This window comes from Thunnus maccoyii, chromosome 22, assembly GCF_910596095.1.
Source record: "Thunnus maccoyii chromosome 22, fThuMac1.1, whole genome shotgun sequence".
NCBI lineage: Eukaryota > Metazoa > Chordata > Actinopteri > Scombriformes > Scombridae > Thunnus > Thunnus maccoyii.
In genome coordinates, this window is record NC_056554.1 from 1,679,940 (window position 1) to 1,706,977 (window position 27,038).

Below are 27,038 nucleotides of genomic sequence, written 5' to 3' on the forward strand. Positions count from 1 at the left end.
AAGTACAGAGTTAAAAAGCAGAAGACATCATAGCACCGACAAAGAAATACAATAAGCTATCATCTGTGAAAATCACTCAATGTCCAACAGAAAAAAAAGCATAAATTAAACATTTCTTACACCTCATATGTAAGATTAACCTGTAGTGTTTACTTATCATTCCTACATGAAAGAGAACTTCATCTCCTGCCATTGAGAATTGACCAAAAAACAAAACAGGTCCTGTTATTCACTTTCCTGGAGTCTTTAATGCCAGGCTGTGTACACAGATTACTGTCTTACTGTGTACCAAACATCCTGGATCCTGGAACAGAGGCTTTGGCAGAAAAAAAATCAAACCATCTAGGACAGTAGTGGCTGAGGTTAGTTTGTTTATCCTAGGTTTTAAATTAAATAAATAGAATAAAGTCAGTCACGGAAATGTCCTTAATACTGATAAACCTGTCCAAAGAGTCCAGGAAAAGCTCTGGTATATTATACACATAACATACAGTGAGTTTGACTTGTGGCAGGGCTGTACTTTGAGTTCCATTTGGGTCACAGATAAAGATTGTACCTTTAATTTAAGCTTTTAAATATTCAATTTTAAGTATGTTTTAAATCTAATCAAAGCTTTATGTTAAACCCTGTCGACCAATAATATACAACTATATATTTCATGTCCACTCTGATGAATCTAGTGCAGGGTAAGCTGCAAATATCGATTTTGCTAATTGCAAATAAAAAACAAACAAACAAAAGTCTTAGTTCTCAGTGTGGTTTCATGATCAATATGGATACCTGTACAGTCTCTCTCATTCAGTGACAGACACTCACCACAGCTGGATTAACCAACCAGGCAAAGTGGGCAACAGCCCAGGACCCCAAGGGCTCCAGGTGCATCATGAATCATTTGGGCGTTCATAATTATTTTTAATTATGAACAATTTGTGGGCCCTGTCCTCTAGAAAGATCCTGTTTCAAAAGACTTTGAGTTTAGTATATTGTGATCACATGCATATTCCTAAAGAAGGTCGTCTTTAATTAAATAAAATCAATAAATAAATGATTAAAATTATAACATTTGCTCTGAGGTAGAAATCAGACAAATAATATGATAAAAATAAAGTGTTAAAAAAGATTTCAAAGAACAAGCCCAAAGGTAGAAAAGGTTTATTACTGAAAAGGCATTTAAACATTCCCTTTGAACTGGTAAACAAATCAGATTACATTCTCAGAGTCACATCCAGCTATTTCCACTGTGTTGTGACTGTGCAGGCAGTTTTCCAAGCATGACTGACCTCCACAGCATTGTGCTCAAACTGAAGAATATTTCAGCATTTTACTCCTGATGAAAATCATACAAAAAAAACAAAAAAACATTGGAATGCATTCCAGAGGTCATCTCTGATATACAACTGTTCATTCATTTACTACTCATGCAGGAAATCCTTTCAATCCTCAATACTCACAGATGAGATACTTCTCTAACATGGAGCTATCTAGTGATATGAATAATGCATCATCAATAATTATTATATAAGAGGGGATTCAATAAATAATAAATAAAGTTGCTCAAAAATGTGAAACAGCACAGTCAAAGAAAAAAAATTGGCATCTCAAAACCACTTTAGTATTTTGTGTATTTACAGTGCAGAAGATGAACTGCAGGAGATCTTTACAGAGTTGAGAAAGTTAGTGTAAAAAAAGCTGTCTTGATAGAAAAAGTTGTCATAGAGGAATATATGTAAGGTTCAGGCTTTGAAGAACAGCATGGTGCAATGCCACATACAAAAAGATGTTTCACTTGCCCATGCAACAATCTACTAACTAAAAAGGGTCTAGAACAGTCTCAGACCTGAATGCAAGCCTGCAAGTAGCAGGAAAACTTTATACAAAACCAACAGCAACTGTCAGCTCTTACAAATGACTACAGTCTTTCATTGTTGTGCTGCTTGTGTATGTGTGTAGACCAGTGTGCGGGGGTCCCAGTGCTATGGGCAGTTCCCCCCAAAACAGAACAGGCATACATCAGCCACTAGATCCAAGTAGCTATACAAGAACAAGGGTGGTTGCATTATTTTACTGTTTATTTGTTAGTTCTGTTTAAGACTTTTTCTTGGAGATAAATTAAGGACTTTTATTTTGTATATATTGTGAATTAGTTCACATTCACTTTTCACATTTTTTACTGGACATTTAAATATGCAGAGTCGGAGCAAATTGCATTCAAATGCCGTAAATGCTTTGACTGCAATATATTTTCAATGTGTTATCATAAAAACTATCAAAAGATTTTGATACTTAATAAATAAAAATAAACATTACTATTGTTGTGGTTGAGACCCCCCCTAAAACTTCATTTTGAGATTTTCAGGGTGTCCCAGCTGTTAAGACCCCCTTTATTTTGCACACTGGTGTAGACACAGTTCCTTCTCTTATGGCTGGCTGATATTGAGGTTTTTCTTCTAAATGTATCATAAATATCAGATTTTAACCTGCCAGTGCTGCTTAGCTGAGCATGATTCTGACCACAGCTACAGATATATATTATGTTGCCTTTTCATTACTTTTTACCCAAATTATTTATTTGTTGAATAGTTTGGCAGTGTTTAATGTATATTAAGTTCTTCATTTGAAAGCACTCATGTATCCCACAGTTTGCTTATCTCTGAATAGGTAAGGTTTATTACTGGCTGCAGCGTGCGCTACACCTGCTAATAACTGTTTATTGGTCATAAAGCGAGACTATGGAACTTTTGGAAGAGGAAATAACACAGTCCTCTTACAAATAAAAACTAGAATTCAAGGCAATAAATCACACTCACTATTCAATTCAATACTCTCAGAGGTTTTGCTGCTACACTCTTACTTGGTCTGGTATGACCGGTAGCTTACTGGGGCTAATGTTAGCTAATGTTAGCAAAACTTAGGTAGATATTGCTGTGTAACTGACATTATGGAGTCAGTTTGCTGACTTTATGGCTCTTTTCTACTTATGCTACATTATGCTACGTTACGTTAGCCCCATGTGTGACCTCAAGGCTCTGCACATCACTGTGGATAACAGGCCAAAAGTAATAAGGCTAGGTTTTAGCATGACACCAATAAACATTTCCATGGTTTTACCTCAACAAATATAATTATACATAATTTAAGATGATGGTGATGTATTTAAAGCACTTGACTTAAGAGGAGCTTTGAAAAGTTACATAGTCTGGCTTTAAAGGAAGGATTTTTTTTTTGTTCTATGAGGGCCTGAATGCCATTTTAGAATTCATATCAAATTGGAATATGTGGAGTATACTGGAAACATTGAATGTATACAGTGGTTGAGGCTTAAAATAGCCAAATTTTAAAGAACAATTGAACATTTTGGGAAATACAGCAAAAGTATTGAGAACTTTTAAAAACAGTTTCATCTGTGTCCAGTACAAAGATAGGCCCATGCATTTAGCCTAGCTTAGCACTGTATTTATCAGACTGTTGGACTGTTTCTTTAAATATTTAAATATTGTCACAAAATCTCAGTTGTGGCAGCTTCAATATAAAAATGTCCATACTGGCTTCCAAAAACCCAAATTACAACCCTGGTAGGAAATGAGGTAAAGCTGTTTTTGGGGTGAATGTTCCTTGTGCAGCATTCACTTTCAAAGTGACTTTCTATGAACATAAACAAATGATTTAGAAAGAACAATACAATAAATAAGACAAATTAAGTGTGGGCCTTTTCTCCTGGTCTGTGATCTTTACTTGTCTCCTGCAGTCCTCATCTCTGCTGTTCAGTTCCTGTGTGCTTCTGCAAAACAAGTCAGACAAGTTTGGCGAATGAAAATAATGTCAAAGTCTTGGATGGAGCAAACAACATATTGATGATTCTGATCGGTAACTAGTTTTTCTTAAGGCTGGAGGATTGCTTCCCAACATGGGGGTCATGAGAGCATTAACACAAGAATTACGACAAAACATTCTTCTGCTACACATAATTACATAATTTTTAACCATTTTATGCCTCTAAAAGTAGACATTGACATTACATTCCTTCAATTTAAACCCCCCTAGTAGTGCTGGCAAAAGATGAACAAAAAAATCTTTTATGTCGATTCTTTTTTGGGTTTGCTACATACCAAGTCTGCATTGATACAAACTGCCTCTAGGAAATAGCCACAACCTTAAAACATTGCACAACAATATAACACAATATTACCTTATGCAACAAGCTAATCTTTGTCAGCATGTTAACTAACATTAATATGAATGACAATAATATTAGCATTAAGTTCAATAATAGTAGCATTAAGTCTTAACCCTTCTCTGGTTTTTATCATCATAAGGTGACCTGTCTGAGAGCGAGTGGACAGTTACCATAAGCAGGAAACAACATGTCTCCTGGTGAGGAAGTGTGTTAACTTCTTATTTTGTTAAAAAAACAACAACATTGAAATGTTCATCTATGACATGTTAAAATGTAACATTAATTGAACAGTAGCATAGATAAAGAAAAGTTGTAAAGTCAGTGAACTGACTCTAATATCAGTTATGCTGTGAAACATTAGCTAACATTAGCCACCATTAGCTACTGGTGTAACCAGACCAAATAAGGCTGAGTGTATTGAATTAATCAAGGGTGTTTTATTGCTTATAAATTCAGGCTGTTATGTCTTCTATCAAAAGTTACAGTCTTACTTTAAAGCCAGTTTAACAATCGTTTACAGGTTTAGCACCTTCTGGAGCCAGAGAGACCCACCCATCTCACCTATTCAGTAATAAGCAAACCGTGGGATATATTACTGTTTTCAAGTGGAGAATTAATACGCTAGAAATATTGTTTTAACAATGTAACAGAACAATAAAATGCAGGAAATGCATTTGCCAGGAGGTTTTGCTGATATACAGTACCAGTCAAACTGTATGATTTAAAATACTTTATATAATGAATTTAGAATAAAACCCCCAGTATCAGCCAGTTAATTAACATTGATGTACCAACGTTAGCTACCATTAGCTAACATTAGTCACCATAAGCTACTGTCTTACCAGACGCAGTAAAGCTATAGCAGCAAAAGCCCTGAGTATATTGAACTGATCAAGTGTGTGTTTTATAACTTGTGTATGAATTACAATTACTTGTGCTATTTCTTCTTTCAAAAGTTACATAGTCTCATTTTCATACTCAGTAAAAACATCATGCTAATCTGGGTAAACTAGTTGATGGGGTATTTTCCCTTGGAAACCATCCTCATCATCCTCCCTAATCCAGCAAAAATATTGTTCCTGATATTTAGCACCTATGTCAGTCTTTATTTCACTTCTTGAACATTCATGTCTACAAACAATACCCTCTGTACCTGCCAGGGCCCCGCCATGCTGCTGGAGCTGGCTGGTGAAGAAGCGTTCCCGCTGGGACACCTGCTCATCCCAGGCCTCCAGTATTCTCTGTCGCTCCCCGGGCTCCAGGGTCAAGGTGTCCGGGTGGGCCTCGTCGATGTGGGCCCTCACTCCCTCCAGGCTGTGGGAGTACTGCAGCTCCCCACACACCATGCACACAAGCAGCTGGTTGAGCGGATCATAGTCCATGAGGTAGCGGTTCCTCCACACGGCCTCCGAGACAGAACCTTCCTCACCGTTATTGTTCTCATAGTCAGTGAACAGAAGCACTGACTCATCTGAAGAGACAGTGAAAAGAAAGTTTTGTGGTGATTTCGCCATTTCAATGTGCATTCTCTTAGGTTTAGAGTGAGATAATACTTCACCTTCTACTGGTGTTATGTAATCTGGATATGAAAAGGATGCCGCCTCAGTGTCTACTGAATTGCTGCAAAAGAGAGAACAGTTATAGTCATTATTATTGTACATCGAACCGGCAACAACAACGTGGAACAGGAGCAAAACAAGTTTCCTACCTCAATAGATGTTCTGACTCCTCAGAGGAGTTCACCCACTGACCAGAATCCTACAGGGATTAGACAGAGAGAAGAAAATCTGGCTTTGAGAAAAATTAAAGAAAAAGAAAAAAGAAAATGTCTAATTGATTTGGGTGTGTGAACCCTTTACTGTGAAAGTAGCAGCCAGAATGTGTTCAGAAAATGGATGTCATATAATTTGTTATGCTTATTGTCAAGTTCATATGTGCATTTTCAGGATGCGTGTAACCTGACAAGTGTTTTTTAATACACCCAAGCAACTCTTACCTGTGTCTGTAGGTCCTGGGCAGGTAGGATGGGCCTCCAGTTGTTGGAGGCTCTCCTTGGGGTGATTCCTCTATCCCGAATGGCCTTCCTGGCTCTCTGCTCCTTCTTTTTTATCCTCCAGTACTCCCGCTTCCTCCTCAGAAAGTCCTCCTCAGACTCCCCTGGGATAAGTTTTGGAGGAACCATTGTGCTTAATGGTGCCAGCTTGGTGAGAGGTTGTACTAAATGTTTGGGGCTCTGAGAGATTTTGATTGGACTGAGGGAGGAATTTGGAATTTGACCAGGGGGTTCGAAGGGTTGTAGGTTGATGCTGGACAGAGGGTTGTCTGGGGGCATCAGGGTAGGGAGGGAGGGGGCTGGGTCTACATCTGTGCTTCTAGACATCCATTTTCGTGAAGCTAGTATGGCTTGTGGCTTATTCTCGGGAGCTCCTACACAGTCAGACACGATCTGTGATGGCCCAAAATTCATGTCGTTCTTCTCACTGTTGGGTGAACAGGAGACACTGGTGACGGGCAGTTTCACCTGGAGTGTGTCAGGTGACTGCTCAGCATTACAAGTTGTAGGGCTAACCACCAGGACAGTAGGGATGCTGGTCACTGCAGTAAGGGAAGCAATGGACGGCTTGGGCTGAAGGACTGGTTTTGCTGCAGGATTTACACCCTTAACAGTGTTGATAATAACCAGACCTGGTGCCTGCAAGACAACAATATAACATGAACAAAAAATTTATCTCAATTATTAAAATTAAATCAAATTACAGTTAAAATTACAATTAAATGCATCAATTAGTGAATTATCTTTCTGAAACATTCTAGCTTTAATAAGATTCATCACCCTTTATTTTTGCTGTTCAAGTTGCAAATGCCAGAGAGAGGTTTGCAGTGTAATGATTAAGGTTTTAGCAAGAGTCGACACTGGCCATGCGTGAAAGGTCTAGCCTGATCTCTTTGTGCTTACAAACCAATTGACATTCACTGCCAAAGTCAAAAGACCATGTTACATCACTGGAAGTGCACAGTGTAGACAGTGTAAAATGGCAAAACTTTGCCCCTGAATAACTTTTGTGGGTCATCAACTTTTGTTAAAATAAACTATGGATTCAGGACATTCAGGGTTCACCATCCACCAAGGGCTAAAAGCTAGTAAAGTTGGTCTTTAGTGGTCTATTTTACAGGTAACCAAGCATCCTGACTGCTGAAGTTTTGAGGCAAGAATATCTAAATGCCTCAGCACTAAGTACCTCCAGTTGAGCACCAGAAACTGGATTGTTTATGGATAGTTTCTGATGCTCTCGATGTATAGAACCTCTAAAAAGATATATGCAAGAACTTTTGAAAGCTCCAGCCCCCCCAAACATGTTCTTCTGGAGTGCACCAGAAACTAACTGGTACAGGCTTGAAACTATCTGGTGCACACCAAAAAACCAGATAATTTCTGGGGCAAACCAGAAACATGAAAAATATTTTTGTTCATGTCCTTTTGCGGGCTTCCACAGGTTTCTTTAAAGTAATGGATTTCATCAGAGAAAGGGTTCTTTTCATCATTTTTTTGAAAAGCTGAAACATGGTCCTGGAATTTCCCTGGCTAGAAATATCTGAGCACCTTGTCATTATTAACAAATGTTCAACAATGACATATTCCATGACCCTAGACCTTGGCACACTGTGAAAGTCTTATTGGAACTCACAGATTGTTTTTATAGCTGCCTTCAAATGGAATTTGTGAGGTTGTAATTTCATCACTCAAGTGGTTTAAGTGTTGAGAACACAGACTGCCTTGTTTCTTTCTTAAAAAGTGTCAATGATTTTGTGTTTTCTGCACTTTAGTGTCATGCTGGGAATCTGAAAGCAAAAGGCAATCTAAGTTATTAATTTAAAAAATGTAGCTCACTTCACTGGGCTCTGACATTCTTAAAAACAGATGTCATGTCTCATGAATGCAGAGCTTTCAAAAAACTTACAAGATTGAGAAAACCACATTAATGTGAATTGACTTTTTTACTAAACACAATAAACACAAACACACTCTGAAGAGCCATTTATCTTGATAACAATAATTTTATAGTAGTACTAATAAAAGTACTGATAGTATAAATAATAGTACTTTGGCTACTTGCTACACTGAAAGAGAACTTAAACTTCACTTATGGCTAATGAGTAGGAATTAAATATTACTGCCATCTGTCACTTCACCTGGATGTTTCTCTGGGAAAGCCGATTGCTGCATTCTCCTGGTCTCTCTTTCTGCCTGGCCTTTAACCGAGCCCTTTGCTGCCTCTTCATCAGCTTCCAATACTCCCTCTTCTTCTGTAGGCTGGTCAGGCCACTCTGCTCCATCACCATGCTGTGATACCTTTGTGCTGATGCTGAGCTGCTGTCTTGGCCTTGCTCTTGTGCCTGACACTGTTGCTCACAGTGTTGTTGCTGTGGATGCATTTGGTCCATGGGTATGTGATGCAGTTTTGGAGGCTCTGGGGAGCAGCATTTCTGATGGTCTGCTTTTTTGGTACGAAGCCTCTGGGCTCTGCGTGGTGAAGATGGACCATCAGAGGCTTCCATTGTGGGGTTTATGATGAAGTTCGAAGGGGTTTGGGATGAATGCTCACAGGTGGGATGCATGACTACCTCATCAGAGGTAGAAAGAGATGGAAGTGTCTGGGATGAGTCCTTCAGATGAGGGCTTAGGGAACCTGCTTCTGCCAAGGTATCAGTATCTGCCTGCCAACTTTTTATCTGCAACGTCAGGTCAGCAGCAACAGGAGCCACCTCATCACTTTCAAAAAAGAGCTGGGGTAAATTTGGCTTCATCTCTTGTTCTGAGGCCTCTTCCATTGTCTCCACTTTAATGTCAGTCTGCTCACTATTACAATCCGTCACTGTGCTAAGTGATTCCTCCAGGAGTTTCTTCATAGATGCCACAGCTAGCAGAGTGGTAGCTTGGCTGTCTGCACTCAGAGCTGGGTCAGGCTCTGGCTGAGGCGCTGGAGGTGGAGGTGGTGGTGGTAGTGGGGACGCTGGGGGTTTGATATCTGGACAGATGGCTTGTTCTGGTTGAGAATTTAGGTCAACTGCTGGCATAGACTCACTCTCTTGTTTTATCTCATTTGCATTTGGCGTAACAGGCACTCTGATGTCGGAGAGAGGTTGTGCATTTACTGTTTGCTTAGCAGGACTTCTGCTCAGTGGTACAGTGGTTACTGCTACTTGTCTCTGGGCCTTCCTCCTTTGTAAGGCTGCATTGGCCCTTGCTTGTAAGACACCCTGCTTCAGTCGGGCAGCACGAGCTGCTCGCTGCTCACGCTTCTTCACCCTCCAGTACTCCCGCTTCTTTGCCATCCTTTCTTCCTCCGTCATCTCTGGATCAAAAGTAAGCGCTGATAGTGATGGTGCACTGCTTGAGACAGCCATTTTCATGACACAGCCACCAAGGTTCAACCCTGCTGATGGTCCTCCAGAAACAGCATTTTGAGGGGCTTGAGGATGAGTGAGTGTGAGCTGACTGACAGTTTGGACTGCTTGTGGGTGTGACTTTGGAACAGTTGCAGTTGTGCTTTTGAGTTGAGGCCTTGGTCTGATTGAAAGTAGTCTTGGAGTCTTGCTGACCGACTGTCCAGCAAGTGGAAAACAGACTTTCACCTGAGCGGGGCGGAGTGGAGGGGGAGGCTGCTTTACACGAATGGGTGCAATACCTCTCTGTTTAATGTCAGGCTGATGTTGAGGTTGTGTGATGGGGGTATTATTAGAAACAACATGAAGCTCTTCTTCACTTTTGTGTGCTGCTGTGTTGTGATCCACCGAAATCTGGGGAATGTTAATGGTCACTGTCCCGTCCTCTTTGATGAACCCTCCAATGGTCTCAGAGGCGTGGGTAAGGGTGCTTCCTGCTGACTGGGTCAGCGCTCTAGCCCTCCTCATCTCCTCTAGGATCTTCTGGTAACGTTTCACTCTTCGCATCAGAGAGTCTTTCTCCTTCAACCGAGCCTTCACCTCCATTGACAGCTTAGCTCGCTGTTCACGCTTTTTAATCCGCCAGTATTCTCGCCGTTTGGCTATTATCTGCTCAGGTGTGTCATTGGGGTCAATTTTGGGGATATTTCTGGTACAGAAGAGTGACGCAAGCGACAGGGATCTTCCTCTTATGTTTCTTTGATTCATGAAATTCCTCTGGGCTTCAATGAACCTCTGTCTAGGTGTTTTACATCTGGCGATCCCTCGGGTAACATTGGAAAGATGTACATAACTTGGAAGCTTTCTCAATGATTCTCCTGGCTTTTTCTCAGGACTAACATCTGATATGAATGTTGTTTGTGTTGGTTTATACCCATGCGGATTTTGTACTCTTATCTGATCGGCTTGCTGGTTACCTGTAGGTACATTTGCTACCCCTCTTTGCAGTTTATAATTCTCTCTCTTGGCAGATGTAAATGAAGTCTTGACCTGAGTTGGCCACTGCTTCTGGCCTGCTCCTCTCAAAAACGACTGAGATGGTAGATGTGGAAGACCAGCGCCATCCAAGAGGCCAGTTTTTTGTGCTGTTTGCCTCTCTAATGTCACTTCTGCGCTCTGTGTCCTCTCTCTGGCTTTAGCTAGCTGTGCTGCTGTCTTTGCTCTCTGCTCTCGCTTTTTGATCCTCCAGTGCTCTCTGCGCCTGGCTGCCCTATCCTCCTCAGACTCCAGTGAAGGTTGTGAGTTGCCAACACCTTTAGCCCTCTGTGTAGTGACCAAGGCACTCTTTATTCCAATGTGAGGTGTTGTGTTTGCTGCTTTGTCTTCTGTTTTAATAGACATGGAGCCACATGGAGAAGACACAAGAATCGTACCTGTGGTCACATTGGTGTGTAGGTGTTTGGGCTGAATGCGCAATGCAACGTGTGCCTTATGTTGCGTTTTGGGGACTGATGCACCCTGCATAGACACGCATGGCTGAGGTGTTGCTTTAGTGGAGCTGCCATTGGTAATTCTGGTCACTCTGACTGGAGGCACTGAGGAACTGGTATTCATCTGGGTTCCACTGGGTGTGAGTGAGGAAACAGTTCTGCCCACAGCACCCCTTCCTTTTATGCATTTCACTGTGGCTGTGTCGTCCCCAACAGCTTTGGCTGACATAGAACATGACGCTGACAACTGAGGCAAGACTTTGGGTTTCATCGTCTGGAGCCACTTCTCTTTTTGGCTCTCAGTGGCTTCAACTGAGCTGTCCCCCACTGTATTTCCACTTTGTGATGTAAGACAGACATTGGCTGTTTTGTATGAGTCATCATTACTCTGCAAAGGAGAAGAAGAAGCAGCAAATGAACCGGATAAACTGGAATTCACCACTGCAGTGGCATTTAGATGTGGGAGTTTTTCTGGACTGTCTTGAGTTGGCTGTCCTCTACGCTCTGACAGTCGGGCCCTCTGCTCTCGTTTCTTGGTTCTCCAGTATTCTCTCTTTTGGGCGAGGGTGGCATCATCATACTCTGAGGCAGGCCGGTAGCGATGGGACGTTGAACCACCTTTACCTTTAATAGTTGGCATGCTATTGCCAGCTTAGACAGCCCATCAGTTCTCATCCAACAGTACTGGCCAGCTCTTCCCTCGTCACGCTGATTCAGTTCATCTCTTCAGTCCAGAATGCTTTCTGCACAATGAAGTGCCACTAACTTACATGGTGTACTGCTGTATGATGCTGCAGTGGGTGTTCTTGCTCTCCTGAGCAACTGCCAAATCTCTCAGACATCACATCAGTATGCAGGTGTCCTGAGGAACAGAAAATAAACCTTAGTTGCATCTTACATTGTTATAAACATGAACCAACATATAAGCAATCTGGGGCAAGAACACTAGGATGTAACAAAGTAATTCAATATCAGTATCAGGACCTTCAGATAAAAATGACTATATTTTCTAAGGTTAAGGGGGAGAAATATAATGTATGCTCTGTTCAATGTAATAAATTACTAAACAAACCACCATCAACCAATGAAGGGAACACTGATCCTGAATTATCTGCTGATATGATTTCCTAAACAAAAGTATTTCAAATGGAGTTATGAACATTTCTATCAAAAAATGTTAAATTGACCTGTAGACACATTTGACAGGTGGTAAATTCACATGATAAAATGATTTAAACTGATTTCAAACATTTCACATGTGAAAGGTAAGGCATCACATTTAAAAACATATTATTTCACATGTAATATTGCATGTGAATAACAGATTGCAGGTATGATAAAACCACATTTATCACATGTGAAATTGCTTTTCATAGTGTGAAAAGCACACTATATGTGAAATGTCTGGAAACACTGGTTTCCAGAGATTTCACATGTAATGCAATTACATAAATTACTGTTTCACATTTGATCACATGGGAATCACATTTAAGGTGAGAACAAATTCAGATTGCAGAGGGCTTTCATACGTAAAACGTTTCACACGCAATGAACTGAAATACAGGCGTGGTATTAGGTTATTTGACACATGTAGGCCTACTTTTAAAAATACTAATAAATATCATATTTGGGCCCACTATAGAAAGTGTTTCAATTCCCAGTGACGACTGCCTTTGTGGGTAAATGATAAAGACAATGCATAGGGACTAAACGCCCACCTCATCTATCACTGCACTTGTACACAGTGTGCGATTTCCACGTGAGACAGAGCACATGATAGTTAGCTTAATATTTTAAACGTGACATTTAAAATGATTAACATGAAATATTTCTATTCCACCGCATGTTTTTTGACACAAACACATCGTCAACGTGAACATGTGAAAGCTACAGGAAGCAGGAAGGAAGCAGTGACACTGTCCCTTTAAAGCTGTCCCTTTCTATCACAAATTATATCTGTCGAGAGCCATTTTTATTCTTTATTCTGTGTCTGTTTGATTATAAACACAGCGAAGCAACCCAACTGAAGCACCACTAACATTACATGCAGAGACTAACTAATACAAATGCTACATTAGGGCGTAAATGGTGTGTTAAGCGCTGTCTTTCGCAGCGGCACAATGGACAAATCTTCCTCCTCTTGTCCACACGGACTGGCGCCTGTCTGACTCTGCTGCCTGTCTAAAAGAAGCGAAAAAACCCGCACATTACTGTCGTAAAGCAGGACGCTTGGAAACATGTGGAAGAAAAACATGCATATCCGTTACCTTTTAGTTACACCTAACTTTCCGGGACAGTTTTTGTGAACGTTTTTGGACAGATATTTTGCCAGGACACCGCAGCTACTTTCCGCCAGCCAGCCGTGCTCTGAGGCTGCCTTGACAACGCTGAAAAGTACCAGGATGTGGGACCTGGATGCTCGCTCGGTGTGTGTGTGTGTGTGTGTGTGTGTGTGTGTGTGTGTGTGTGTGTGTGTGTGTGTGTGTGTGTGTGTGTGTTTGTGTGTGTAGTATGGCGTGGACACATAGAGACAGTATAGTACAACGCCCCCATACTTTCTAACCCATTACTAAGTATACATTCAATATTATTTCACGTAATTGTGGCTGTGAGTTGTGTTTAACAACATCAGCCTGTCTGACTGGCTGCTAATTAGGCCTAACCTCATTTGTTATTTCACTGTTTAGTGAAGCCTGAATGTGGAGCAGGAGAAAAATTCAATAAATGCTCCAAAGAAAATTCAGTGACAATGCACAGAGATTACGTAGGCTAAAGCTTGCAATAAAACATAGTCTTTTCCAACATGGAACAGCTGGACAAAGGTCCATTGATTTATTGGATTTTTCTACAGATGACCTCAATTGATGTTGGGGTTTGTGCTGAAACATCAGGGGTAGAGCTACAGTCCAATGTATAGTTTAAATAATACGCAATATGCAATAACATGAGATGTGTATCATATAAGAGGCCAGTTTGAAGAAAAAATGGGATTAAAAATAGACACATTTGCAAATATAAATCTTTAAGTCAATGAGGGGGGGCATTTTTGTTTCAATATTTACTGAATTACTACAAAGAACATCAAACAAGAGAATGTATGATTGGAGCTGAATCAATTAGTCCATCTACACAAGGGCCGTCTGGACAAAAGTATAATTAATTGGTTGATTTTATATTCATCTTTGAATCAAACGCTACTGAACTTGAGAAGGGGCCTAACAAAATACAAATATAAAAAATTATATATAATGAAATTTATACAAATAACACAGTAAGGAAATGTGTGACTATCGCTGGAAATCGATTAACAAAAAAAATGATCGTCAGCAATTTTAATAATCCAAAAATGCCAAAAATTCACTGGTTCCAGCTTCTCAAGTGTGCATATTTGCTGGTGATGACAGGTCTGTTTTAACGTGGGCTCTGGGAGTGTGTGATAGACATTTTACACTATTTCCTACGTTTTACAGAACAAACATTAATAGAGAATATCAATGAGCAGGTTATCCGATAATGAAAATGAACGTTAGTTGCAGCCCTATGTAATATAACGCAAGCTATGAACTGGAATAGACCAGCAATGTAGCTAAACAACAGTAAACACAGGATTTTATAAAAAAAACTGCACATGGGATCTCCAGCACAGAATAATATGAGCTGGAGCTTGTGGGGCCCTGATTTGCAGTGGACCCGCCTCGTGTTTTAACCGATGCTTTGCCGAACGAAACCGCCTCTATCACCGCATGATTTTGTGAGAACAACAGCATTAGTATTAGCAGCTTATCAGTATTAGCGCCTGCTGCTCCGTTTGCCCCCCCGGGGTGGGTGTGCATTGTCGACGCTGCTACTGTCTCTTTAAATTTACCCAGGAGCCCCTTAAGGAGCCCCAGGGGCCCCTAGTCCGGCTCCCCACCCTGAAGACAAGCAGGAGCCTTAAAATACATTACTGGAGGCCTGCGCTGAGGCGAGCACACAGAGCCGGACGGAGCAGCGGGTCTATTCGCAGCGGAATACATGACTGTGAGATTCTAGGAAAAGTTAAGTTGGCTCCGCACAGCTCGGGCTCCTCAGCGATGGGCTCGTTATAGCGCGCCGGCCAGATGCGTGACGAGCGGCGCCGTGCGTTGTGAACATGTTACTGTTGTAACATGTTGTTGTTTTTAGTGTGACATGTCCCGCTTCAGCGCTACGGTACAGTGAAGGAAGGAGGAACACTAGCCACTATTAACACAGCAGCCGGGCCAGTGATGGAAGAGAAAGAAACGGGGGAAAGCGAGCCTGTGGACCTCCGGTGTGCCGAGCAGGCTGAGCTGCTCTCATTAATAATAAGCGGAGAGGAGGAAGCGACGCGAGGGGAGAGTGACTTGGGAGGTAAAGAAAAAAAGCGAGTGTTATTATTCTTGGTGTTTCCCACCGCAAAGTGGGTCTGCGTGGCTGTCAGAGCCACGGCCATTGTCAGCCAGCCAGTTAATCCGTGTCAGGGACAATGCCATGGAGCAGCATGGCCCCTCTGTCTCTGTGGCTCCTATAAACAAAGGCTCAACAGCACGCAGGCAGGCAGGCAGCACACCGCGACACACAGCCGCCACCCAGTGGCCAGCGGCGGCCACTGTGCCAATGAAAGAACAATAATAATACGGGTTATTATAATAAATAACCCATATTAGAACATCAATAAATTCAAGGCCTTTGATGTTTAAACTAAAATTTAAGCACTCAAACTAATTGAATGGTAAAAGCTATACAGGTATATCACAATCTTTAAAGAGTGATAGTTGTAAAACTAAAACTGTGAAATCCATGAACTCCAATATTCACCAGCCAACAAAATCTATACAGGCCAATATATTTTATATGATGTAACTTATCATGTAAGGCTACTTTCTGTGATGTATGATTTCAAATGAGTTAATCATCCATTTAAACAGCTAGTCTGAATAGTTTAAATACCCAACAGACATAAGCTCCACCGTCAGCACACAGATATTACAGCCTGGCCAATAATGGATTTAATAGACTGATAATAATATCAATATCAATATCACAACCATACATCAGCCAGCATTATTTTTTACATAAACACATAACATTTTATTGATAATGATCCACTAACTTTGGTTTTTAAAGCTTAAGTTTGACATTTTTGGAAATATGCTTATTCTGCCACCACTCTAAACGTATAGGCTACAGCCAGCAGCCAGTTAGCTTAGCTTAGCATAAAGGCTGGAAACAGGGGGAAACAACTAGCCTGGCTCCATCCAAAATTAACAAAATCAATCTGTCAGCACCTCTAAAGCTAGCTCAACACATTATATGTGTTAGTTTAATCTGCACAAAAACCTCTGTGTAAAAACGACACGTCGTGGCTTATTCACTTAGAGGGAATTATGTGTCAGGACTATTTCTGGGTTGATAGCAGTAAATTTCTTGAGTCTCCTCTGGCTGCCTGGCAATGGCTACCTTCCAAGAAATAGTCTGGCACATAGATCCCCTCTAGAACAGCATACTGAGTGGTATTGAGAGTGATATCGATATCCTCATCTAATTCTCCACTAGAAAGTGAATAAGCATCTTTCCCAAAAATGATGTAAATCTTGAAAATCTTCATAACAGCGACACTGTTCTAAATTACATCTCTTTGGCGTTTCCATGCTGGAATTACTTGTCACTTATCAGGCAACATGTACTGATATCTGTGACTAATGTTAGCCTGTTTATCAGTTGGGCCCTAATAGATAGAGTATACTTTTTCTCACTGTATATCAGTGTAAAATAGAGGTAGTGGTGACTTTAAATTCTACTCCCAGATGATGTTTGCTTCACATGTTTTCATCACTATGTGTAGTGAAGCACCAATCTGATGCACTGGGTCAGTATCAGCACCAACATTGGTCTTGTGAAATCAGGTATCGGCCCGATCCATATTAGATACGGCTTATTTGTCACTGTCATTACAAAATTTGATAAAAATGACCTAAACCTTTAAGAGCAACGGCATCTCAGTATATAAGAAGTGATGTGCACGTACGGCCTCATGTTCCGTCACACTTGAGAATGATCCCAGTCAGGTTCACACAATCAGGTAATACATCTGAAATTGAAAAAGAAAAAAAGAGCACTGCTATTGGACTGGAAGTCTGTATCAGCCAATCAGTCAAAGTATTGTTGAACGTCCTGACTTTTAGATATTTACATGTCTTCAAGATTTTCAGTTGCTCTAAACATATCTCCTGAAACTACATGACTCTGTATTCTCTGTTGTTCCTCTCAGAAGAGGATGGTCTCGCCAATGGTCATGGTGAGGAAGAATCAGAGGCTGGCATGGTCACGCCTGTCAGATCTCCAGGCACCAGCTACTGGAGCATCACAGAGGGCCCCGACCACCCACTTCTCCTCTCCCCGGCCCCTGGGCCTTCTGGACGCAAACCCAGGGTCCAGCGGGCCTCACGTCCGGGCCTCAGCCGGATTCCAGGCCGGGACCACCGCCGCTACTACCACGAGTACTGGCGCAGCGAGTACCTGATGGACTTTGACCCCCAGCGGCATGGGATGATCTGCATGGTGTGCGGCAGCTCGCTGGCCACCTTGAAGCTCAGCACTATCAAGAGACACATCAGACAGAAGCACCCAGACTCCCTGCTGTGGAGCGCTGCCGACAAGGAGGTGATCCGCTCGGGCTGGGAGAGCCACCTGAGCCTGGGGGGAGGTCAGAGGTCGTACAGTTCTGCTGCTGGACCTTCACCTCAGGGAGAAGAGGAGTCGTTGGACTCAGGCCAACATGCTGCTGGTGGGTAGGACTCTACTCAGTATGGATTGGTTAGTTTTCTAAATCTCACACTTGGTGGCAGTATGAGTTTGTGTCTCGGCGTGGTGCTGTGTGAGAGGGAGAGGATGATGTCATCATTCAGTGATGATGTGCAGGGAGTTGGAGAGAGAAGGACTGTTTTGAGGTAGTCAATGTAAAATATACTGAATAAATATATTGAAGATCATAAAGAAAAAAAATCACAGAATAGAATATTTGATCTTGAAAATTAAAGTTATGAGTTTTCTTTTCAAATTTAGATTATGACCTTATTATTATTTTGCTGAACATTTATCATAAATAAAGCAAATACTGTAATTTTTTGTGACATTCCAAAGAAACAAAAAACCCAAAATGGGTTAAAATGGGTTATCTTTATGCTGCGTTCATGTGCTTTGGGAAAATCTGACATCTGACATTTACAACTCAGCTGTAAAACGACACCGCTATGACACGCTACGTACACAGGGCTGTACACAGGATTTTTTAGAAGTAGTGATCAGAGCAGTTGAGGACACTGAGGTCATGTCCCTTGGGATGTTTTCTGGGAGTTTTCAGGGTTTACCAACCTGAGAGGGACTTTACATTTTCACGGTCTTTTTCAGGATATAGGCTTTAGAATCATTTAGAAAGCAGATACATGATTTACAGCTAGGTTGAATAAATACAATGTAAAAAAAAAAAAAAAGATAAAATATTTAGAAATTGTGAAAGGCAAAAGTCTTTGGGAGGCATGGCTGAGTATCTAAAATCATGACTAAAGCCATCAGTGCTTCTTTTCAGTGCAAAGTTCTTTCTCATTTCTGTGTGTTAGGTAGTTAGCTGGAGTCAGTACAGTTAGCGTAGCTTAGCATAAAGATTGGAAACAGCTAGCCTGGCTCCGTCTGAGGTGAAAAAATGCACCACCTACCAACATGTGTAAAGCTTACTGATGAACATGCTACATCTCATTTATTTAATGTTACAATGACAGTAAAGCAAAGCAGTAAAAGCTGAATAATTGTTGTGAAAAAAAACTCAAAAGTAAGAGAACATAAAGGGATTTTCTAGCGGCTCAGTGGTTAGCAGTGTTTCCTCATAGAGAAGATGGTTGTGGGTTGAATTTCCAACAAGAGAGCATGTGATAACAGTTGCTTCATTGTCTATATGAAGCCTCCTTTCTTTATGTTTTGCATGTTCTCTGTAGATTTGCATGGGTTTCCCTGTACAACCCTCACCAACAAGGCCCCAGCTTCACAACTGTCACTCACCAGTTCAACCATTACTCCTAATGTTAGGATGCTGAGTATATGCTTTCCTGCAGGGATCAATATAGTATCACATAGGATTGATTTTTTATACATTTTAGACATAATTTTGCAGCTACATACAGTAGTAGTATACAGTAGGTGTGTTATTGTGCACATAAAACAGCATTCCAAATTATATACTCTAAATAAGTAATATAAAAAAGATAATTATGAAATAAATTAGAACATAAACTATAAGTAACAGAATCAAATAAATTATTATTAACAATATTAACAATAAAACACAATTTAAATGTAGTTATGTCTTTCCCCTAGTTATAATACAATACCATATTAGTTCAATTAAATTCCTGTATTATCTGTCCAAAACTTAGGTGATGAGGGCCAATCATCATGGCCCCCCAGTTGGACTATCTGCTGCTGTACAGTATTTGCTGCCATTGTCTAAATACATTTTTCTTGATTCTCAGCAGAACCCCCGGACCCCATTACACCCCAAGAGCAGCCACAGCAACCCCCCAGCCTGTCTCCTCACTCTGAGGCAGGTGAAGCCCCTCAGCCCCAGGAGGGGGAGGAGGAGCAGGACATCCCCGGGCCATCAGCCCGCACCCTGGAACGCTACCTGAACGACTCGCTGCACGCCTGGTTCCGCCAGGAGTTCCTGATGGAGTACGAGGCAGAGGCTGGCCGGCTGCTGTGCATGGTATGTGGAGGCGAGCTGCCCTCACTTCACCTGGACCACATCAAGAGCCACGTGCTGGACACCCACCCCAACTCCTTAGTCTACAGCTCAGAGGAGAAGCACTGCATCCTGCAGGCCTGGGCTCAGACTCATGGTGAGAACAAAAAGCTTTTACTCATAGAGAGAAGACCTAATTGCAGACTTACCACAACATTAGTGTGAAAAAACATATTTTCTTGCATATTTCACACAAATTTGACCACTGCACTGTATGTGCAGTCAGAGTTTATTCAAACCAAACAGCCTGAATCAAGTGTGTTTGTGTGTAATTTACCAGTGACAATTAGCTTGGCGCTTATAGGGGAACTGCACTGATTTTTCAGGTGTTGGGATTATTACTGCACATGTGTTAAAAGTAGTGTAAAGCGTTTTGTGTGTCCAGAGGGAGCCGTGTGACGTCTGATTAAAAAATGAGTCAAGCAATGTCAATATATATGTCAGATGCCTTCCCACTGGGGGCTGTTGGATAAAACTATCTATAGAACCAGATAATGTGGAGTTTGATCATTTTGTCCCTCATCAGTCTGACATTTGAAATGCATCAGCGTCACAAGCACCAAATCCATCTATCCGCCGCCCACCGAGCCTTTTTATCACTGCTTATCGGGATCAGTGTTGCCATGGTAACAGGGTGAGCCGAGCAGCCTGGATGTCCCGTCACCCTCTTGAATCTCAGAGCGCAGTCCATGTCTGTTGAGTTTAGGAGCATCTCAGTGTGCTCCATCAGCATCCTCCTGGATGATTATGTGGTTTTATCATTCACCAGCTCCCATGAGTCTCTGACACAAGCACAGTGGCAAAACCTCATGGGAACTGTAGTTGTTGCATACTAATAATTGTATATCTTTTAAATCTTCTGCTTCATAACAGAGGAGTCCGAAAACTCAATCAAATCAGAGCCCAACACCAAAGAAGGCGAGGTGGACCTCTTTGCTCAGGATGTGGAGGCCATCCAGATCAACGCTGACTTGTACCCAGACGGCGATGGCACATTAACTCAGGACACTTGTCTTATCGGTGAGGACGGAGGCGTTGGAGCTCCACAGCAGGGACCCCAGCCCCTCCGCCAGCCCAGGAAGAGGCGGCTGCGCGGGGGCAACCCGTGGCGGCTTCGCCTCGACTACCTGGTGGCTTACGGGCCTCAGGGCCGCGGCACCTTCTGCATGGTGTGTTCTCAGGTCCTGCACGAAACCAAGGTCAGCAGCTTCCGCCACCATATCCAGGAATGTCACCCCGAGACCACAACCCTGAGCAGACAAGAAAGGGAGGCCATGGCTGCAGCCTGGACCAAAGATTATTCTAGTGAAGGCATGCAAATACAAGACGGTAAGATGTTTCCAGCCACTGTTACATACTACTGTGAAACTGTACATTTACTTTATATATGAAAGAGACTTATTAGAGACAAGGCTTTATTCTCTATTTTCCCTGTTAGAAAACATTTCACATTTCACTGTTTTCTCATCTGCTCCTGTTTTAATTTACTGCTATTGCAAAATCAACACTTCCTCCATGTTTACTTGTCTTGACAAATTCAGTACAGTGTACATCTCCACAGCACTCAACACTTCCTGCATTGATGTTTCACATTAAAAGCTCTCTGCTGGATCAGAGGGCATATTCCTTCCCTTTCATTGGAGGCTTTTAATCTGAAAGCTTTGCAGGAAGTTGATTTGCATTGAAGATAGCTTGTGGTCGATCAAAAAAATGTCGAAGTAGATGTGATGGGATCATTTTCTGTTACAAAGAGAAAGTGAGAGCAGCAGAGAGGTGCGTATGACATCACTATGTTGTACTGTATATATTAAATGTATCATGTGAGCCATAATAGTACAGATAATTCTACCACCCCTCAGTGTTTTTTACCCATTCATATTTTAATTGGTGTATTATTTGAGACCCTGACATTATTCTGGCTTTTATTTGAGAATTTCTAGTGTTTGGAAATTTCACAAATACCTGAAAATCTTACCATGGTGCAGCTTTAAGACACAGTAGCATTCAAATGTTTGGACACACTTTCTCATTCAAATGAATGGGAAGAATGAATGTGTCCAAACATTGACTGGTACTGTAGTAAATACAAGCTTTTGATTGAAGGATGGGGGCTTTGTTAGTAGTACTTGGCGAGGGAAAAAGACAAGACTAGTTTTATGTATTTGAACTACAACAGCACCATCCCCCTCATTCATCTATTGTTTCAGCAGAAATCAGCCCGAGTGAAGCTGATGTCCTGAATACCACAGGAGAGCTGAATGAGGACAGCTCCCCTGATGTCAGAACACCCAGCAAAATGGTGAAGAAGGAGGAGGGTGTGAGCGGAGGGAAGGGCAAAGCGAGGGACAGCAGCGCCACAGCCACACCCTCTCGTCACGGCCATTACCCCGGGAAGGACCAGCGCAGGAACTACCAGGTGCGCTGGAGGATGGAATACCTGATGGATTACGACTGCCGGAGACACGGGCTCATCTGCATGGTGTGTGGAGCCACTCTGGCCACACTGAAGGTCAGCACCATCAAGAGGCACATCCAGCAGGTGCACCCCCACTCGCTGGACTACAGCCCGGAGGAGAAGCAGCAGGCCATGCTGAGCTACAACCAGAACGCCCTGCACTTCATCCACTCTGATGACTGCTTCTCCTCCCAGGACCACGGACACACTGAGCTGGCTCCTTCTCCAGCACACTTTGGCACTTAGAAAGGGCTTCCATCTGTTGCTCCTCGTGTGGCCCCTGCTCAGAAACAGCCTCCTGCTGTCTTTCTTAAAGGGAAATTCAGGTATTTGTCAATCGTCAGTCATTTGACATTTCCTAAATCTCTACAATAGAAAAAGTAAAATGTTACCATGACCACATGAACACACAGGTTGTCAAATACTGGAATTTCCCTTTAAATCCGGATGTGAGAGCACTGCTGAGGATAAAGTGGCAGGTACCTAATAACATAAATTGTCATGGCCCTAAAAAAATCCAAGTCCAGTCTCATTTGAAACTGAATCCCTGTGTAAAACAGGACCAGTTGTTCCTGAGGACCTCATGGGATTTAGGAAATGACCCCTCACATCTGTGTGCACACATTTGCATGGATAACCACAATCTGGTTTTTGTTCAGATTTATCTACCAAAAACTTTCACCAAATACCTCCAGTTCCTATTAAAACCTAACATACTGTGCTGTAAATGACAGTAGCATAGAATAAGTTCAGCCTGTTGAAAGATCAACATTCTGACTCAGACGGGGCTTCTTCCTGAGTAATTACATGAACCCCTTAAATTTGTGCCAAAAAAGCTTTTAAAGGTTTGAGTCATTTCCACTGCAGCCTGACAACTACAAGCTAAGCAAGCTTTCAGAAAAAAAATGTGCTTGACAGATTACAGTCAAGCTCTACACCTCTACAGATCACATAAGGTCCTCAGGTAAAGACCTGAACAAACCTGCATTTCTGACATCAAAATTTCAAAGTCAAATCAATCCATTCTAAAGGAACTGGTGCAATAGGAAGAATTGAGTCGCAGATGTTAAGTAAATCCGCACAGAGCTTTAGTGTCTCTAGTGAACTTTGAGACATGAAATGGTGCTGTTGACCAATACAAAACAGTTTCCTCCAAAATAGAGGGAACTATCATACTGGCTGTGTTGCACCATTTAGTTTTATATAATTATTACATAATTGTTCAGTTAATGACCGAGCTAGCTATCTTGCTAACTGGCAGTTAGCAAACCAGGTAGCTTGGTGGGCTATTGTGGTTGGCCTAGCGCTAACGTATTCCTGGCTATTTAGCATGATACCAGTTAGCTCGCCAGCTACAGTAGCTTCTTCACCACCTACTCCGTCTCTGGTCTGACCAGCTACTCATACTGAGAATTGGGGCTTTTGTTCTGTTCTTTAAACACCCCCACCTGCCTGGACTTTGATTTTTTTAAACCCCAAAATGTTTTATGTTTGTAGTCATAGTATTTCCTGCCTACTTGTTATGATTTCATGTCCAGGAAGAAGTCTGGGTTTTGTTTCTGGTTGGGGCCAGAGTCTTACGCTCTCAGGAAGTTAGAAGAAAAAGAGTCTTCAGCAAGGCCGAGGTGAATTAGTTTTACTATAATGTGTCTGAAGACAACACAGCACTTTGTCCCCAAAAATGTACTACAACCCCCTTGCTTTCCTTGTGTACGCCCAGTTGAATGAGACTGTGTTTGATGTTATTGCTTAAGACAATGAATGCCAGCGTGCAGTCAGTCAGATCAGATCTCTCTAGTCTATTTAATTCCTTGTTTACAGCAGAGGAGAAGGGCATCCTCCTCTTACTCATCCATTATAATGAGATATGTTATCTCTGTGTTATTCACCGGCCTGCATCCTCTCTCGTCACCCACAACCCATCTTAGCTAAAAAGCTGCACAAAAAGATTATGTAAATATATGAAAAATTATTTTCCTTTATACAAGCACTTTTATGCACCCTGGTTTCTACAGAACGTGTTTGTAACTATGTCCAGTTTTTCTACTTCATTCTACAACTCATGAAAGACGTTGCTCTTTAAAGGCTGGAGATGGTTCATTGGACTTTTGCATTCACTTTGAAAAGTTTTCTCCAGCTTTGATACTGCTCAATTTTTTCATTCACTGTACAAAGTTTATGCAACAAAAGAAGAACTTACAGCTGTCTGAGAAAGAAAAGTTTGCCATGAAACGTCACTTCTTTACCTGGAAAATGTAACTCAGGGATTCTGTTTCCATCGAAAACCATTTCATCAGTAATCTTTAAGGAACATCTGAAGATACTGGATACATGTGTCAGCTTTGGTTTTAAAGGTGATGCCGTAAATACAGCAGAGCGTTAGGGCCACCGTTACAATTACAACAAGAAAAATTTCAAATTAAAAGTCGAAATATTTAGAGGAAAAAGTCAGAAAGTTTTTACGATAAAGCTATAATTGTGCAGGAAATGTAACAGTAGATATTTCAGGGAAATAAAGTGTTAGCATTAGTATCATGTCCAAATTTTGAAAAAAGGCATCAGGAGGAAAAAGTCTCAATATTTAGAGAAACGAGTCATAATATTTCGAGAAAAAATGCAATATAGTGAAAAAAGTCAGAATATTTGAGATGTAATATTAGAATAAAGTCATACTTTTGAGGAAAAAAAGTCATAATATTACAAGAAAAAGTGAAAATGTTTCAAGAATAAAGTCATAATATATGTGAATAATGTAATATTTTGGGATGAATAATATAAAGAAATATTTATTGGCCTGTCAGGAAAACATGCACATGTACTTTAATATATCAAATCTCCTCATAACATTCCAACATTATATACTTCAAGTATAGCAAACCTTGAAACTTTATATAGTAATACTGACTTTTTTCTCTTAATTCAGATTTTTTTTCCTGAAATAATGACTCTATTCTTAAAATCTTCTTTTCTCTAAATCAGGACTTTACTCTTATGACATTACAATATCTTCTCAGAATGTTTTGATTATATTTATGAAATGTAGTTTTCTTCCCTAACAGTGGCCGTAATACTCACGTCTTACATAAATGTGAATGACACATGACTTCTAAATGGTTCAACTTTTGCAGAATAATCAGATTTGACAGAATTTGCTCAGTTGATGCTTTTGATACAAACGTAATTTAGTGAAGGAAAAGTCTTCCCATGCTACACTCGTATTTCCATTTCATTGGTCCACTTTGGGTAAGAATAAGCCCCCACATCACTCTAGAAGAGTCCTGACATAGCACTTAATATTTAAAATGAAGTAAGTTACAGTGAAATGAATGATTTGTTGGAATGAGATACAGTATGTGCTTGTGTGTATGTGTTTATAGTGTGTATGTGTATGATGGTGCGGGGAGAGATGCTAACCATGACTCTGCTCCTCATGTATCTTAACTTTCACCTTGTCTGCTCACCTTTCATCTGTACATGGCCAACATGTGAGATATGCATTCTCTCCTCAACGATCTTTGAATAAATACTCAACACCGCAAGCCTGTCTGCTTATTTACAGATGAAGACTATTTATTATTTATACTGACTGGTATATGCCATCATGACCAAGATCCTGGGAGGTTTTCAAGTAAGTAAACACTACAGCAGCTCATTTCATTCAAAAGGTCATGCTGAATTTTAGTTACTTGTACAGGTCAAACTCCAAAAACACTGGATCCTACATTTCCTGTAGTGTAATCTCTTGCTTAGGCTCTGCTGTCCTTGTAAATGCCCACGCCACTCAAACCCCATGCCCCCTCCACTCCTTTTCTCAATTGGAAACACTTACTACACCGTCACCTCCCAAACACTCTATCCACCTACATGCCACATCACACATTCCATACAAAAAGTAGAAAATGTAATGGGTAACCCACAAAAGTAAATAGTGAGCTGCAGGATGTGTCAGAGTATCCAGAGGTCTTCAACCAGAGAGGAGGAAGCCCTCAAAACAGCTGCTGCAGTGTTTGTTTGACAGTGAAATCCTGGATCTTGTTCTGTTGACTTTTATAAGTTAGCTTCATTTGATTGTTGATCATTTGACACAAACTTGGATTTTGTAGTTCTTCACAACAGAGCGACAAATCCCTCAAGGATGTTTTTGTTATTATGGGCATCAATAGAGAAATAATGGCATAATTATGATTTTCAATGAGAATATTTAAATTATTGAGCAATCATAAAAAATCTGGCTATGCAATGGAAAATGTGTCACATGATAAAACAAAATCAGTTCAAAAACCGAACCAATCCTAATCAGGTTTGGGACGCTTAATGATGATGCAATGATGAGCTCACTGTTTCTGTTATCACTAATTGACCAATGGAACCAGAAAACAGTAATTGTGAAATTTAGATGTTAATGTGTCATTTAAACACTGAAAGCACTACAGTGGCATGTCAGCCAACCAACAGTACGATAATATGATCGGCATTCAGCCAATTATAATGGTGTCAACTCACTACTCATGTTACCCTTACTTCACAATAAAAGACTGCTGTTATTCAAGATAACTTGAGTCTAAATTAACAAATCAAACCTTTTTAAACCTGGTTAGGTGGATCAGAATGAACAGGATCATTTTAGCCAGCTAAGAACATGTTAGCCTGGATTAGTTAAACTATGTTTTAAAGAACATAGCGGTCAGCAGTTAGCTTCAACCATGGGTCAGTGTTTTCTGGACGTTTCATTGGGGGGTC

At 41.1% G+C, this 27,038-nt stretch overlaps 2 protein-coding genes across 6 annotated transcripts; one reads left to right on the plus strand and one right to left on the minus strand.

Annotated features, from left to right (window-relative positions):
* Positions 1 to 1,137: 1,137 nt before the first annotated feature.
* Positions 1,138 to 13,423, minus strand: si:dkey-28a3.2. The gene is made up of 7 exons (XM_042400785.1): positions 13,317 to 13,423; positions 8,366 to 11,911; positions 6,171 to 6,866; positions 5,883 to 5,932; positions 5,733 to 5,794; positions 5,328 to 5,645; positions 1,138 to 3,778 (listed from the first exon to the last, which is right to left on the minus strand). The coding sequence occupies exons 2-7, from the start codon at positions 11,687 to 11,689 to the stop codon at positions 3,762 to 3,764; spliced, it is 4,467 nt and encodes a 1,488-aa protein (XP_042256719.1). The 5' UTR covers positions 11,690 to 11,911; positions 13,317 to 13,423; the 3' UTR covers positions 1,138 to 3,761.
* zfta (zinc finger translocation associated) lies at positions 13,387 to 25,829 on the plus strand. 5 transcript variants are annotated; one of them, XM_042400790.1, is made up of 5 exons: positions 13,387 to 13,453; positions 17,321 to 17,836; positions 19,575 to 19,940; positions 20,717 to 21,172; positions 22,054 to 25,829. In XM_042400790.1, exons 2-5 carry the CDS (start codon positions 17,371 to 17,373, stop codon positions 22,542 to 22,544), a joined length of 1,779 nt encoding a protein of 592 aa, XP_042256724.1. In that variant the 5' UTR covers positions 13,387 to 13,453; positions 17,321 to 17,370; the 3' UTR covers positions 22,545 to 25,829. The 5 variants fall into 5 exon arrangements, with proteins under 5 accessions (XP_042256724.1, XP_042256723.1, XP_042256721.1 ...); XM_042400789.1 differs by having other exon boundaries at positions 13,392 to 13,475; XM_042400787.1 differs by lacking the exon at positions 13,387 to 13,453 and adding an exon at positions 14,763 to 15,420 and having other exon boundaries at positions 19,578 to 19,940.
* The last annotated feature ends 1,209 nt before the right edge of the window (positions 25,830 to 27,038 follow it).

Excerpts from the sequence above, each read along its gene's own strand:
- si:dkey-28a3.2 (XM_042400785.1), bottom strand. The coding sequence starts at position 11,689 with ATGCCAACTATTAAAGGTAAAGGTGGTTCAACGTCCCATCGCTACCGG. Across the intron at positions 6,867-8,365 it reads TTTCCCAGAGAAACATCCAG|GCACCAGGTCTGGTTATTAT; the intron begins GTGAAGTGACAG and ends GTTGTCTTGCAG. Across the intron at positions 5,795-5,882 it reads GAGTCAGAACATCTATTGAG|CAATTCAGTAGACACTGAGG; the intron begins GTAGGAAACTTG and ends TCTCTTTTGCAG.
- zfta (XM_042400786.1), top strand. The coding sequence starts at position 15,297 with ATGGAAGAGAAAGAAACGGGGGAAAGCGAGCCTGTGGACCTCCGGTGT. Across the intron at positions 15,421-17,320 it reads AGGGGAGAGTGACTTGGGAG|AAGAGGATGGTCTCGCCAAT; the intron begins GTAAAGAAAAAA and ends TGTTCCTCTCAG. Across the intron at positions 21,173-22,053 it reads AGGCATGCAAATACAAGACG|AAATCAGCCCGAGTGAAGCT; the intron begins GTAAGATGTTTC and ends TTGTTTCAGCAG.